Raw genomic sequence first — 14,778 nt, 5'->3', positions numbered from 1 at the left:
GGGGTTGGGCTGTCCAGGAAAAATACTTTTTGTCCCCATACTGTAGGAGGACCAACGGTCTGATAGCCATTAGCAACGCCAAACCTCTCTCTCAACTAAGACAATCAAATTCCAAGAAGCTGTTGAAATGGTACACGTACTGTGTGACCGAGAGTATCAGTTGCAATCATTTCCAGTCAATCTTCACCAACCTACAAATATATATACTGTACCCTTGGGTACTGTATTGCAAATACTACCCCAAGGGTAGTTTGCATATCTCAGCACCTAAATGATCGTACAGTAGGTACCCCTCAATAGTGTACCCTCGTGCCATAAGCTATATATACGCACTACTGACGGCGCGAACTAATGAAGGTTCCGATATGAGCGTTTGACGTCGCTTCTTGCGCGCTTGTTGATGATGGGCTTCAGACAGGGCTCGTTTAACACGCACGGCGCAGTGCCTCTGAAGCATGCAGTCGTGGTCGTTGTCAAGTTGTCAAGTTTTCCCTTAACCCCTCCCTCCCTCCCTTTATCTTTCAGTCCTCATTCTGCCCTTAAGGGGCAGTACCCTCCGCCGTCCCTACGGGTGCAGGTGTACACATATACAAATGTACACGTACGCGTAATGACTGTCGTCATCCGCAGCGCAGCGTTGTGCATCTACATCGGCATGGCTCTACGTGCACAAGTGTACACGTGGTAAGAATGGTGACCTCGCTGAAAGGGGTGCACTTTTGGCCATGTGCACTATTGTAAAGCGAACTATTAAGGAGACCCCCCTGTATCTACTTTCAAACGCTCGACAGCCCTCATGCAACTTGGAATTGCAGTGAAGTGCCTCCAAGACTCAAACCAAATTAAGTCACTCTATTAATTCCCCAATGCTGCGCACCGCTAAAACGAATCCCGAGTGTAAAACTGAACGCTTGGACTTATTTCTGAGTGCTGTAATGTTTTCGTGCCTTTTTAAAATTTCTCGCACGACTATACGAGGACGGCTCGGGTTTGCTACAGGTGTGAGCCGTCTCTGACGAGGCAGGGAGGATCCTCGGGGCGGAGAAGACGGGGCACCGAATTAAATGCGATCACTTGAGACCTTGTGGTGACTGCCCCGGCCCCTGTTGCCAGGCGCAAGAAAACGAGCCGCACCGACAGGCGAGCTCCTCGACGCATCAAACCTCAACGAAGGATGCGTGTCAAGCGATATTGTGCACGACTTCTCCTTCCGGTATATGCTCTGTTTACTGTACCCAATCAATTGGATCAGTATGTATCTCCCGTGTGCGCATGATGCGCGGACTGTGGATGCAAGACCATCGGCAATGATCCCAATTTTGATCTCCTCATGCGTCGGTTGTTGTAGCATGCGTGAGTAACAATGAATCGTTAAAATTTTGCTGATGGTAAGTGTGCGTACGGGCGGGTTGAGGGCGTTACGACGCCGGGGTTTAGGGCATGCTCCTGCCAGGCGAGGGGTCTTCTCGCGTAAGTTGATGGAGTTTACTCGATAAGTCGTTTTCGTGCGTGTGTGCGTGTCTGTGTGTGTGATATAAGTGACCGCATATGACGTCACATGTCGTCTAGACACTAGCGGAGGCACTGTTGCTACTGTCTCGAATGATCTTCCCGGACTACTGTTGGTCTGTGTGACGAAGAGAGTCTCGTGCCCCACTTCGTCCCGCGCCAGCGGGCCGAGCGACGGCGACCTTTTTATTCTGTTCTGATGGTGTTACCTACGGCAATTGGTGTGGCCTGGCCTGTGGCCTGGCTTGTGGGTCATCACCTGCTACTGGAGCATTGGGGCGGATGGGGCGATTGGCCCGTGAATCGCGCGTCGACGATGTTCATTTTGTGGGTCATCACAGTCCCCCTGACGCGCGGTTTGCGGGTCAATGAGCGTGGTGTCTGGTGGGAAGTGGACTTGTTTGCTGCGTGGGTATATCCCAAGGTTGGAACGGTGTTCTTCGAACAGTGCAGGTTTCAGTGGTTTGGTCATGATGTCGGCGTACATGCGCCGACTTGGCACGTGTTTGAGGGACAAAGCTTGGTGTTGTGTGAGGTCTTGCAGGAGGTGGTAGCGAATGTCGATACATTTGCGCCGTTTTGTCCGTGCGGTGTTGCGCGCGATGGTGATTGCTGCAGCGTTGTCCATGCACATGGTGGTGGGCTGTTCTTGTGTGTATCCCAGCTCTGTGAACATGTTGCGGAGCCAGACGGTGTCTTGCGTAGTTTCGGCGGCTGCTATATACTCGGCCTCGCACGTGGACTGGGCTACCAGTGGTTGCTGCTTGGAACGCCAGTGAACTGTGGCGCCGTGCACTTGGTATACTGAACCGGAGATGGATTTCATTGAGACGGGGTCATTGGCGAAGTCAGCGTCAGCGTATGTTATGAGGAGGGTTGCCGTGTTGTGGTGGGGGAACAGTAAACCGTGATTCTTTGTGCCGATGAGGTATCTGACTGTCCTTTTGAGAAAGTTCCAGTGGCGTTGAGTGGGACATTGTGTTGCTCGTGCTAGCGCTGCTGTGGCGTAACTGATGTCTGGTCTGCTGCAGTCCGTAATGTAGCGAATTTCACCAAGTGCCGCACGATATGGTGCTGTGATTTTGTCATCTGCAGTTTCTGTCGGTGTCGGTGGGTCTACGCTGGCACCGTCTGCGTATGGCGTTTGATATGGTATGGAGTCTTCCATGTTTAGGTATTGCGCGACGTGCTGGATGTGCTGTCGCTGGCAGACGTGAATGCCTGCTGGCGTGTATGAGATGTTCCAATTGAGGTACGATGTTGGCTTGCCAAGCCTTTTGACTTTGTATTTGACTTGGAGTGTGTTGTAGAATTCGTCATTCAGCTTTGTGGTGCTGGCAGCTGCCAAAAAGTCGTCCATACTTACTGCGATGAGAATGATGTCGTTGCGCATGCGCTTGAAGAATAGGGAAGGATCGGATTTGGTTTGGGTGTAACCGTGCTGTTTGAGGTGTTCGTACAGTTTGGTTGAGTACGTTTGGGCGGCTGGTGGAGTGCCGTATATGTTGCCTTTGAGCTGCCCTGCGGCAGCTTCGTGCTTGTAAGAACCGTCAAACCGTTTGGGTTGCCAGACGTATACCGGCGTTGTGTGTTCATACGCTTCGTGCAAATATGCACCCGTGATGTCGAAGTGTTCAAGGTGCATGTCGTGCGCTGCGGCTAATGCGAAAATGATGCGTGCGGTTGACTTTTCTGCCATGTATGTGGCAACTTTGAGTGGGTCGTAATGAATGTCCGGAAGCATGAGGTCGCCGCGCACTGAGCATCGTGCCTTCCTAAGGACTGCCGTTGGGTCGTTGGTGGTTGGTTTGTATCTGTATGTCATGGTCATCGGGATGATTTCGTTTCGTGGCGGTAGGTGTTTGTATGGATCCCAGTCGATTGCTTGCGTGAGATCCAGCTGTTCTAATTCTGCGTTGTGTGCTTTGCCCCACTCGGTTGCGTCAGGGTATTTTCGCGCTTGTTGTCGTGTGCGTGGTGGAGGTGTCGCGGGTGTGATGGTGAGTGTGATGGTTGTGCGGCGTTGTGTGGTGGTGAAGGCAGCGATTGTAGTGAGCGCCGGGTCGTTGCGCTTGGTGTAGGGTGTGAAGGTGCTGGAACATGTAGTCTGGTAGTTGCGTGTAGCAAGGTTGTAGACTTTGACATGTGTGACATCGATGCCGTACATGTATCGCACTGTGTGCGCGCGTGTTTGGAGTTTGTGTTTGGGGTTTTTGAGGATGGGGACCGAGCCGAGTTGACCAAAGATGAAGAGGTTGTCGATCGCCGGCGGCGAGCCATGCCAGAGGGTATGTGGGAGGTTTTGTACTACATGATGGTAGCTCAGATTGTACTTGAATACAGCATCGCGTACGGCGTCTTCCCAATACGCTTGGGGTAGCTGGATGTGTGTTAGTGCGGCGCGAGCTGAGTTCATGATGGTCCTGTTAATCCGTTCGGCGAGTGCGTTTTCCTGGGGTGTGTAGGGAGTGGAGGGCTTGAATTTGATGCCTCGCTGAGATAGGAACTGTTGTACGTATTTGGAGGTGTACTCCCTTGCATTGTCGGTTGTTACGATGAGCGGGTATTTGCCTGTTGAGCGCGCGATGGACTCGATGGCTGTGGTGAGGTTGGCGGGTACTTGGGCACGGGTGGAGAGGAATGATACTACTAGGTAGCGTGTTGCTGTATCCAGGATGGTCATGAAGTATTTGCTGTTCTGCATGGATGGTGGTGATATGGGACCGCAAACATCAGATGACAGGCTTTGCCCTGCAGCAGTCGTATACATCGCACGTTTGTGGGGGGTGGCGGCCGTCTTGCCATCGATACAACCGGAGCAGGATATCTTGGGTGGGTTGGTTTGCAGTGTGCGCGGTAGGATGGGGATTAATCCATGTTTGGCCATTGTTGCGATGGATCTGGGGCGTAGGTGCCCAAGCTTGAGATGCCATTAGTGCATTTGTTTGCGCGCGGCGGTTGGTGGTGTTGTTGGCGGCTCGTGTGCCGCTGTTCTGATACGGTGAGGTGATGGTGTGGGTATGTTGACTTTGGTTGGTTTGGTGCGGGGTGTTGCTTTGGGCGGGTTAGTGGGTTTGGAGGTGAGGGCTGTGGACTTGGGGCGTGGTGGTGTTGGAGGTGATGGGGGTTTATTTTGCTGTTGTTGTTGTGTGTTGTAGGGTGTGCCTCGGGCAGCTAGCACGTTGCCTATGGCCCGTTTGGGAGACGCGTGCGTGGTGCCGGTGTCGGTGCGGTAGAAACCTTGATGATATGTAGCTTTGAGTAGCGGTGATGGTAGCTTCGTTGGCGCGTGAAGGGTTGCTTCGATTTGCGTGAAGGTGACATGGCCGTGGCGTGTGAGGTCGTGGACGGACAGTAGTTTGTGGCGTAGGAGCGGTGCGCAAACTGCATTGGTGTCGACGCGTTTAGGCGTCGTGGATATTGTCATCTTGCCGTGTTGAGTGATGGGGCAGTGTTGGCCCGTGGCCGTGCGGGTTACTTTGCCGGTGGATGGGCGGAGTTCATGGTGTGGATGGGTAACGTGTGTGGGGTGAGCGGCGGAGTCTAGGAGGAAGTGGAGCTTACCTGGTGGGGTGTTGGTGTCCGCGTGCTGTGCTGCTATGATTTGTTCCACTTGCTCGATTCTTTGTTGTAGTTCTTGGGTGTTCGTGTCGTTGGTGTTGTTGTGTGTGTGGATGTTCCCCTGTTTTTGCATGTCGTCTTCGTAGATACTGTTGGCGTTGTATGGCTGACGGCGGATTACTTGCAGTGTGTAGCACTGCTCAGTGTCATGGGTGATGCTGCCGTAGTGACTGCACCACTTGCCGGTCCATCCTTTGGGGCGCTGGTGGTTGCGTGGTGTCCAGGGTTGCCTCGGGCTGCGTCGTTGCTGCGGTGTCTGCTGGTAGGGTTGGCGTGGCTGGTACTGCTGCTGGGGTGGTTGATGGGGCATGATGGGTTGCTGTTGTGTCGGTTTGGGGAATGCGGGTTGCTGTGGGGCAGTGTCGTGTTGCTTGTTCTGCATGAGCATTACCTGGCGGACATGGTTGGTGAACTGACGGATGGATGCGGGTGGTGTGCCGGCAAGGATTACAGCGACGAGGCCGAGATAGGGGTGGTTGCTGATTCCCTGTATCATGTAGTTGACTGTTGTCCTTTCTTGCGCAATGTTGGGGTAGTTAGCGTTGATCATTTTCTGACGGATTGAGATGTGTGTGTCCACGAATGCAGAGAAATCAGAACCAGGTAGGAGTTTGTTAGAACGTGCCTCGGCGTCGAGGACTTCGTGGTTTTCAATATGCGCGTCGTGTGTTCGCGGAGTAGGGTGCAGATGTGGCGGGGAGATTAACGGAGAATGGTGGGTGGGAGGGGTGCTACGATCGCGGGCGGGAGGCTAGGGATGATGAGCTTGCGGAGCTGGTCGGCTTGTTTGGCGTGCTGCTGCGCGATCGCTGGGTCTGTGGTGGGTGCTGGGTCGGTTTCAAGAATGTGTGCCGCTTCGATCGTCCTCGCGTGGAGTAGGAGGGCGTCGTACCAGTACGTGTAGTTGGTTTCGTTGAGGTTGGGGAGTTGTTCGAGTGTGTTCATTGTGCGCTGTTGTGTTGTGTCTTTAGGTTGATGTTGATCGTTTTCGTGGAGTTGTGTTTGGCGTAGTAGCTGGTTGATGTGTTCGTTGATTTCTTTGTTGATGGCAAGTTGTTTAGCGCGCTGTGTTTGTGTTGTGTGTTTGTTGGTTGATGGATTGTGGGCGCGGGGATGGGTGGAATGTTGTGGTGGACTGGTGGGGGGCAGTGGTTGCATAGGGGCCCATGACCTGTGACAAAGAGAGTCTCGTGCCTCGCTTCGTCCCGCGCCAGTGGGCCGAGCGACGGCGAGCTTTTTATTCTGTTCTGATGGTGCTACCTACGGCAATTGGTGTGGCCTGGCCTGTGGCCTGGCTTGTGGGTCATCACAGTCTGCATTCCGGTAGAGCAATCAGGATCAGACCAAGTGTCGGAGGCCAGGTCCGAGGAGTGACAGTCTTGTCGCCGACCATTTCCCAGGTGCCTGTTTCATCATCGGTCATGTCATCGTATGCACAGCAAAGTACAGCAAGCACCCCATTTGGTCTCCTGGTACGCAGCAGCCGGATCCATTCAGATGCGCCCTAGCATGACATTGACAATGTACGATATGCAGTCCCCGCGCAACTCTGTGTTGCAGCCTACGATGCTGTATGAAAACTGGATTTGTATCGGCACGGACAAATCTTACACCTTAGTGATTCATTTCACCTTCAAAGACTTGTACTGTAGTAGTACCTTGGGGATTGTTTTCCGCCGAACCTGTTCCATTAGATATGCTAAGGGCTCTTAACACATGTTTATACCGCGCTTTGATCACGAGATATTCGTTCTTCCTTTTCTACATACAGGGGGGGTCGCGATATAGTGCCACTTCGAATAGTGCAACCCTCCGAATAGTGCTAGGTAAAGTGCTTTGGCACGCATTTATCACACTGCCACGTGGACAGATGGCAGGCAGTGCGCCGGCGGGTAGCCGTGTCATGGTTGTGTGAACCGATAGCCCCTTCCTTTACTCGTCGTCGTCTCTAGGTGTATATAATCCTCTCTAATGACAGCCTGTCCTGTGCGGTCTGGCAAGTGCAAAGTGCGTTGGCGAATGTGTGTGTGTGTGCGGTCAGACAGTCCCGGAGTTCGCCGATGAGCTTTGTGCTGGTGGGAGTTGAATCATGGTGGTTAGGTGGTTATGTCTTGGCGGTCCGGTTATTTTGGTGAATAGGTCCGCGATGTTGTCCGTTGTCGGTATGTGGTGCACCGATATATTGCCTTTCCTTATGAGGTCCTGGAAATGGTGGTGTTTGATGTCTATGAATTTTCTACGCTTGGTTGGTGCGACGTTCTTGGCTACGCTGAGCGCCGCTTGGTTATATATCATCAAGGGTGTTGGTTTGTGTTCCGGTTGCTGGATGTCGGCGAGCATGCGGCGGATCCATTGTGTTTGCTGTGCGGCTCGGGACGCCGCGAGGTATTCGGCCTCGCAAGTGGACGTGGCGACGGTTGGTTGCCGTGATGATGTCCAGCTTATTGGGGCTCCGTACAGTGTGTGTATGATGCCGGTGCGCGATTTTCTGTCCCGGTGTTGGCATAATCCGAGTCACTGTAGGATCGTAGTGTGATTTGTGTTTGGCGGTTGACGGTTTTGTATTCAATGCCGTGTGTTCTCGTTCCTTTGAGGTAGCGTAGGAGGGCTTTGAGGTTATGTTGGTGGGTGATGGTGGGATTGTGCATGACTCCGGCCATTTTGCTAACAGATGTGTGTATGTCTCCTCGTGTGCTGTCTGCAATGTATCGCAGGTCCCCAAGGGTTTGACGGAATATGTTGGCGTCGCGTGGGTTCAGTGGCTTGTTCTTCATTTCATCATCGAACGGTCCTTTGTGGGGCAGTGGTGAGTGTCGCGGGTTGCATTTCGTCATTCCTGTCTTGCTCAGGATGGTGTCGATAGCAGCAGTTTGTGACACGTGTATGCTGTCATTGCTCCTCTTGCGGATTGTCCAGTTTCGGTACTGTTTCGGGAATCTGAGACGTTTTATGTTGTAATTCTGTTGCAGATTGGTGTACAGTTGGGTGACAAGAGTTGGATGAGTGGCGATGACGAGGAAATCGTCCATACTGACGGCTGTGATTGGTGTGCCTTTTGCATCGTGGCGATAAAAGATGCTCGGGTCGGCATCGGCTTGTTTGTAGGCGTGCTTTTTGAGATGTTCCGTGAGGCCGTCGAAGTATATGCGGGATGCTGGTGGTGTCCCATATATGTTTTTGACAAGTCGGCCTCCCTTGCATGCATGTTTGTAGCTGCCGCCAAACTGTGGGTGCTGCTTGATATAGACTTTGCGTTCTGGGGGATAGTTTTCGTGGAGATATGCTGAAGTTATGTGGAAGTGTTCGACGGGCCATCTTTTGGCTGCAGCTATGGCTAGTAGAACGCGTATGGATGTTTTTTCTGCCATGTATGTGATTGTGCTGTCACTGTCGTAATGGAGACCTGGCTTCATACGGTCTCCACGTGCTGAGCATCTGGCTTTACGCTGTGTGACTGTGCCGTCGGGAGCACGTTTGTAGCGATATGTCATTTTAAGTGGTATCAGTTGCTCGCGTGGGGGGAGCTTTTTGTCTGGTATCCACAGGATGGTTTGTGATTTGTCGAGCTTGTCGAGTTCCTCATTGTGTGCAGTGGCCCATTGTCCCGAATCGGGGTAGTTTTGTGCTTCTCGCTGCGTTTTCGGGTCTGGCGTTGTGATCTCTACAGTGGGTGGGCTGGCTTGTGATCGATATGCGCTGAGGGGCCTATAGCATGCGTCGGACGTTCGGCTGTACGGTCGGAAGTCGGCCGTGCGTATAGTTCGGTATGGAGGTGATTTGAGCTCTTGGACCGTGATGGTTTTGTGATCGTTGCCGTATGCGTATCGCACTGGTGTTCCTCTGGGGTCCAGCTTTTTCTTCGGTTGTACGAGTGGGATCGTGCCGAGTTGCCCGAATGTGAATAGGCGTTTGGGTCTGCGTGGTTGGTCGTGCCACAGATTGGTGGGTGGCTGGCCGGTGGCGGAGTGGGGCATGAGATTGTATTTAAAAGCTGCGTCCCTTACCGCATCTTCCCAGTACTGCGGGTGTAGTTTCGCGTGCTGTAGATTTGCCCGGGCGGCATTCATCAGAGTTTGGTTGATACGCTCTGCCAGCGAGTTCTCTTGGGGTTGGTGTGGCTTGTTGTTTTTGTACGCTATGCCGTATGCGGCGTACGTGCGCATGGCTTCCTTGGACTTGAATTCCAGTACATTGTCGGTGCGGTAGTACTGTGGTGTTCGTCCCGAGTTGTACAGTTGGCGCATGTGTTGTGGCATGATTGCTCCGACTTGTCGTCTGTCTTTTAGGAAGTATAGGATGAGAAACCTTGATCCAGCGTCGATGTACGTAAGGAAGTGGAAGTTGCCGTGTGTGGATATCGGGGAGATTGGGCCACACGTGTCAGAGCTGAGGTATTGGTCGGGGGCATAGTTGTGTGTGGTTTTTCGGTGTGGTGCTGGTCTTTGTTTTGCCATTGTACACGCTGAGCAGGTGATGGTGGTCGTTTCGTACGCGAGTGAATTGGGCATTGTTGGTATGTTTCCGTCTTTGGCCATTTGTCTGATGTTGCGTGCTGTGGCATGGTTTAGCTTGAGGTTCCATTCGTGTGCGACCTGGTCCTGCGGTGTGGGTTGAGGTTGGTGCTCTGTTACTGGATTGTGGGTGTCGGCGATGTGTCGGTTTTGTCGCCGGTGTTCCTGCATTTGTGGTGTGCGTGGACCAATGTGTTGCACCGTCGTCGTTTTCGGCTTGCCTTTTGGGATGGTTTTTTGTGCGTTCTGCTGTATGGTTTGGTTCTGACACTGTAAGCGTTGTTCAGGTTTTTATTTGTCCATGCATACGCTTTGTGCTTTGTGTTCCATAGCGCTGTACCGATGATGATGGGTTTGTTCCGTTGCGCTGTGTTTTTGTATACTATTGCCTTGTTTCGTGTGAATAGTACGTTGCCGTGTAGTCTCGCGAGATCGTGCACGAAGATCACGTTCGTGGTGATGGCCGGGTTGGCCACGGCTGGGACCTGGAGCCGTATGTTTTTATTCGTGCGGATTGTCGTCTTACCGTGGTGTGTACATTTGGATTTGGTGTTAGTGGCTGTGGCCGTGTGTATGGCGTGCCGTGTTTTGCGCATGTGTGTTGTGGGGCGCGTCAGATGTGTTGGGTGCGCTCCTGAGTCCAGGATGTACGTACATGGTTCGCCTTCCGTCCTGTTGTCGTCCCATAGGTCGTAGTCGTATTGGTCGTGCTGTTCGTTCTCGGTTACGTCTTCAGGGTTGTATGCCACTCGTGCTTTTGGGTGTCCTTGTGCCCTTTTGTTTTTCGGGTGGTTGGAGTTGCGGCATTCTGCATCCGTGTGTTGCGGTTGAATGATGCCGCGCAGTTGGTGGTATCGACAGGGGTTGTCAATTTGACGTGGCAGGGGTTGCCTGCGGGTTTGGCGTGTGGCCCATCTGCGGCTGATTGGTGCCGGTCTGTTGGGGGGTGGTGCCTGGGTTGTCTGAGTAAGGACGTTCTGGTACTGTGCGAATCGGTTGTACCAGTGTGCGAACTCCTTCACTGTGGCTGGGTTGAGGGCTATGAGTTGCATGCCTATGGGTGCCGTTGTGGGGTTGTATCCCAGCCCGTCGATCATGGATGTGACCGTTGTCCTCGTGTCCTGTATTTCCGGATAGCATGCCGCTATCATCTTGGCCCTGATTCCCTCGTGGATCGTGACGTATTCCTGGAGCGTCATTCCGTGTGTGAAGTGTGCCTGTTCTGCCTGTTGTTTGAGGCATTTTTGGTCGTCAGCGTTGGTCGTCAGCGTTGGCAGTGTCGAGGTGTGCCGTGATCGCCTTTACCAGATTGTACGGCGTTGGTTCACTCGTCCGTGTGAGTACCAAGTTGGCAATGTCGCTCGGGATGCTCGTTATGATCTTGCCGAGCAGCACGTGCTTGGCGCGCTGAAATGTGTGGTGCTCGTCTTCTTGTGTCGGGGGTTCGGGGTTGCCTTCTAGTTGGTGGATCGTTCCGGTGGCGTACGCGGCGGAGCGTAGCGCAACGAACCACGGGCCGTAGTTGTCGAGATTGAGGGTTGGGACGTCGGTTCGTCGTTCCATGTTTGAGGATGTGCTTGTGCGTATGGGAGGTCTGTACGTGAGTTGATCGATTGGTGCTGCGGCGGGCGGGTTGTTTCTGCGCGTTGTCCTACGTGCTGGGAGGGATCGTATCGTGTCGTTGTGGTGGCTTGTTGGAGCTGGGAGCATCGGCGCGTGGTTGGGTAATGGTGCCTATAACCTGTGTGAACACGGGGTCCGATAGCCCCTTCCTTTACTCGTCGTCGTCTCTAGGTGTATATACTCCTCTATAATGACAGCCTGTCCTGTGCGGTCAGACAATGGGCGCCACCATTCGTCGCCAAGCTGCCTGTCTGTAACATCGAATGTCTTCATTCCGACACCCCCTACCAATGTTTTGAGCTCTCCCTTCCAACAAACCAACTATGGCCGGCAGTGTAATATGGTATAGTGCTACCCTCCTAATAGTGCCATTTAGAAGCCCTTGTCACGGGGTAGCACTATTGGGTGTGGTCTACTGTAGATAGGATATTCTACTGTACAACAAAAGGAAAAAAACTGTCGTCGTGTCCTTGCTGAGGTAGCATGTGCGGTGGGTGGGGATGCAAACTACGGGAAAACGGAAGATAAACGATTCTATCGCTCACAGAACGTTGTCTACATAATCCCCTGGTCTGCCCTCTGCTGGGAAACAGACCTCAAGCACATCCAAGACCGCCGTTCAACTGATAACCGTTGCTCAGTATGGAACTTGCCGCACAAAGTGTACTCTAATACGGTTGCCTTGCTCCGGACTTTCCCTCAACAATTTCGGTTCTTCCTGAGTCACCGTCAAATCAACAATGGCTGTAAGGACAACCAAGATGCCTCTCATCGCTATCTTCATGACATGGCTCCTATTTGCTGCACCGTGCGCTCTCAATTTGGGTCCATCACGGGAACCCGTACATCACCCTCCATGGTCTGTACTGTCGTCAACAAGCAGTGCAACACAAACCTAACCATTTCCGGCTGCCTCAATGCGTGCCTTTCAATCATTAGCTTAGCCAGTGTTGGAGGCGAGGGAGCCGAACCTACCTGTAGAAAAGGTGGGACTTCGTCGGTTTCTGGAGTATGCAATGCTTGTGTGAGCTCCGGACAAGCACGCAGGATTGATTTCAAGGGCTCATGTCCGGCACAGTACGCAGCACAGTTTCTGGATCTGGCCAAGCCTCTATTCTTTGTCGTTCTTGACCGTCTTTCGCAATGCTTAGATACCCGTGGTGGTAATGCATTTAGACAAACATTGTTGACCGAAATCGAACGAGTTTACTGTGTAGATCCCTCACCCAGTCCGACCAGCACATCATCCGCTACACCGACTGCTTCTCCTTCAATGAGTGCAACTCCGACAATTTCTGCAACTTCATCGCCGACTCCTTCCTCAGCTGTGAGTGTGTCTCCGACAATTTCTGCAACTTCATCGCCGACTCCTTCCTCAGCTGTGAGTGTGTCTCCGACAATTTCTGCAACTTCATCGCCAACTCCCACGAGATCTCCAGCCAAAAAACCCCATGGTCCGCGGCCCGGGAGGAACGAATCTGCTTGTGTTCGGCAGCTTAGAAGATGTGTACGCGGATTCCGTCGTAGACGACTGCATGGTCGACGAGGACGACTGAATAATATCGTTAGGAGATGCTGCAGACCGTTTTGCAAGTGCAGATCAGCTAGGTCACGCCGGTGTATCCGCGTGTGCCAAATCTCCTACTCGTTCGACTTCTAGACAATCGGACATGCTTCGCACCCTAGAATTAGAAAGGCGTGCGTGCGAGCTGCAATCTTTAAGGCAGCTGCAGAAATCGCAATAAACTAGTCTGTTGACAATATGGATGCAGATCAAATGATATCCGTCCTTTCCACCCTTTTACAAAAATAGATTTTCTTGCTGATGTGTGCACTGGGTAGAGTGCCTTAGCTAATAACGCAGATGTTGAAGAAAAATTGCTTTTAATTCACAGGAGAACAGAGGCACATAGACTCTGCCTCTGAATGCTGTGACATTTAGCGATGTTGCTCCGACGCTCGCCGAAGCGAAACTTAGGCGATGATCATACGAGACAGTATCAACGGCTTGTATAGCGTTTTCGCGCACAGCCTGTCAAGAGTTAGTCCACGATCCGCAACTGCGGTGCGGGAAAAGCGCGGAGCAAACCGCGGCGGTAAGGGTGCGGTTTGAGGGCCCACCGCGGAGCCGGGCAAGGCGTAGTTCTGCCGGTCGTGGCTTGTGGGCTTTTACGAAGCCAGTCTGCGAAAACCCAAAGTTGGTGACAAGTGCATGAGTCGAAGCTGAAGACGCATAGCCTTGAGATATGTATTTAAGTCCGGATTGGATAAAGGCAGCACCATCGGGAAAAGGAGGCAGAGGACTTCAGAAAACCTCCCGCTTGGTGACAGTGCCCTCCGACTTTCGCTCACACTCCGTCTCCCCTCGATACTGTCCGTCTCCCCAAACTCAGCCTTTCTAGCTCGCGCTACAGTGGCCGGATCAGGCAGACCGTCATTTTCTACAGACCGATCATAGACATACTTACAAACTGGAAAGGGTCTGTAGTCTCCGGAAGCAGATTGGTGTCACAACAGATTTGCTCCGTGAGGCCTGCCCTCTGCATCTTGCTTCGAAAAAAAAAGTACATAAGGATGTACCCGACAAACGGGTATGCACTAAAATTGTAGTAGGGGGACGCACATTATGTGCGCAAGCATTTCCGTGGCAAACCCCATTTTTTGTGCACAAAATAGAAAAATATGACTCTGACACAAAAAATAATTTCCGGAGGCGCCCATTTACCACGCAATGTAGTCTTAGCGAATGCTGACGGGGGCAGAATCTGTCGTGGTTTCAGATCCTATCACAAAGGGACCGGAGAAATACGTATGAAGACGCGACTAGCAACGCCAAAGCTCTCGCTCAAGCTAACAATCAAATTCCAAGGGGCTGTTGAAAAGGTACTGTTTGACCGGAATTGTAACTGAGTATCAGTTACAATTTCAATTCCAGTCAATGTTCATCAACATGCAAAAAAAATTTTGCATGTCTCGGCACAAAAATGATCGTACTATGAAAGCGTTCGTTGAAGCAAATGCCCCATCCACAAGAACAATAGCAGCTGAGTGAAAGTTTACCTTGCCACAAGGCCCGTGCTGGTGAAAACCGGGAGCCCGTGGTATTTTGGAACTCTGCGCAACCAAGCCCGAAGAAGAAGGGCAGGAAATAACGCGTGGATGGCGTCATCCCTTCATAGTATGAAGTTCATACCGTACAAACGCTCGACAGCCCTCATGCAACTTGGCATCGCAGTGAAATGCAACCAAGACTCAACAAAAGTAATAAGTCTGTTAATTTTTCTGACGCTGCGCACCGCTAAAACTGATCCCGGGTGCATACTGAACGCTTTTGGATTTATTTCTGAGTAATTTTTTGGCGATTGTAAAATATCGCGCACGATTTGTACGTGGACCGTTGGGGTTCGCTACGAGGGGGCCGTCTCTGACGAGGCAGGGAAGAGGATCCTCGGGGGAGGAGAAGACAGAAACTGACTTCAATGCGATCACGCGAGGCTTTGTGGTGACTGCCCCG

The 14,778-nt window shown here is 52.3% G+C and overlaps 2 protein-coding genes across 2 annotated transcripts; one reads left to right on the top strand and one right to left on the bottom strand.

The window, feature by feature from the left end:
• Window positions 1–11,901: 11,901 nt before the first annotated feature.
• On the bottom strand, window positions 11,902–12,048 carry CHC_T00002206001 (hypothetical protein). Its single transcript, XM_005713416.1, has one exon. It carries the CDS (start codon window positions 12,046–12,048, stop codon window positions 11,902–11,904), a length of 147 nt encoding a protein of 48 aa, XP_005713473.1.
• A 3-nt stretch (window positions 12,049–12,051) lies between these two features.
• Window positions 12,052–12,924, top strand: CHC_T00002205001 (hypothetical protein). The gene has a single exon (XM_005713415.1). The coding sequence runs from the start codon at window positions 12,052–12,054 to the stop codon at window positions 12,922–12,924; it is 873 nt and encodes a 290-aa protein (XP_005713472.1).
• The last annotated feature ends 1,854 nt before the right edge of the window (window positions 12,925–14,778 follow it).

The sequence above is a fragment of the Chondrus crispus genome, genomic scaffold (assembly GCF_000350225.1).
Source record: "Chondrus crispus Stackhouse genomic scaffold, scaffold_13, whole genome shotgun sequence".
Classification (NCBI taxonomy): domain Eukaryota; phylum Rhodophyta; class Florideophyceae; order Gigartinales; family Gigartinaceae; genus Chondrus; species Chondrus crispus.
The sequence above is the reverse complement of the archived record's forward strand: the minus strand, read 5'-3'. Positions and strand labels throughout refer to the sequence as shown.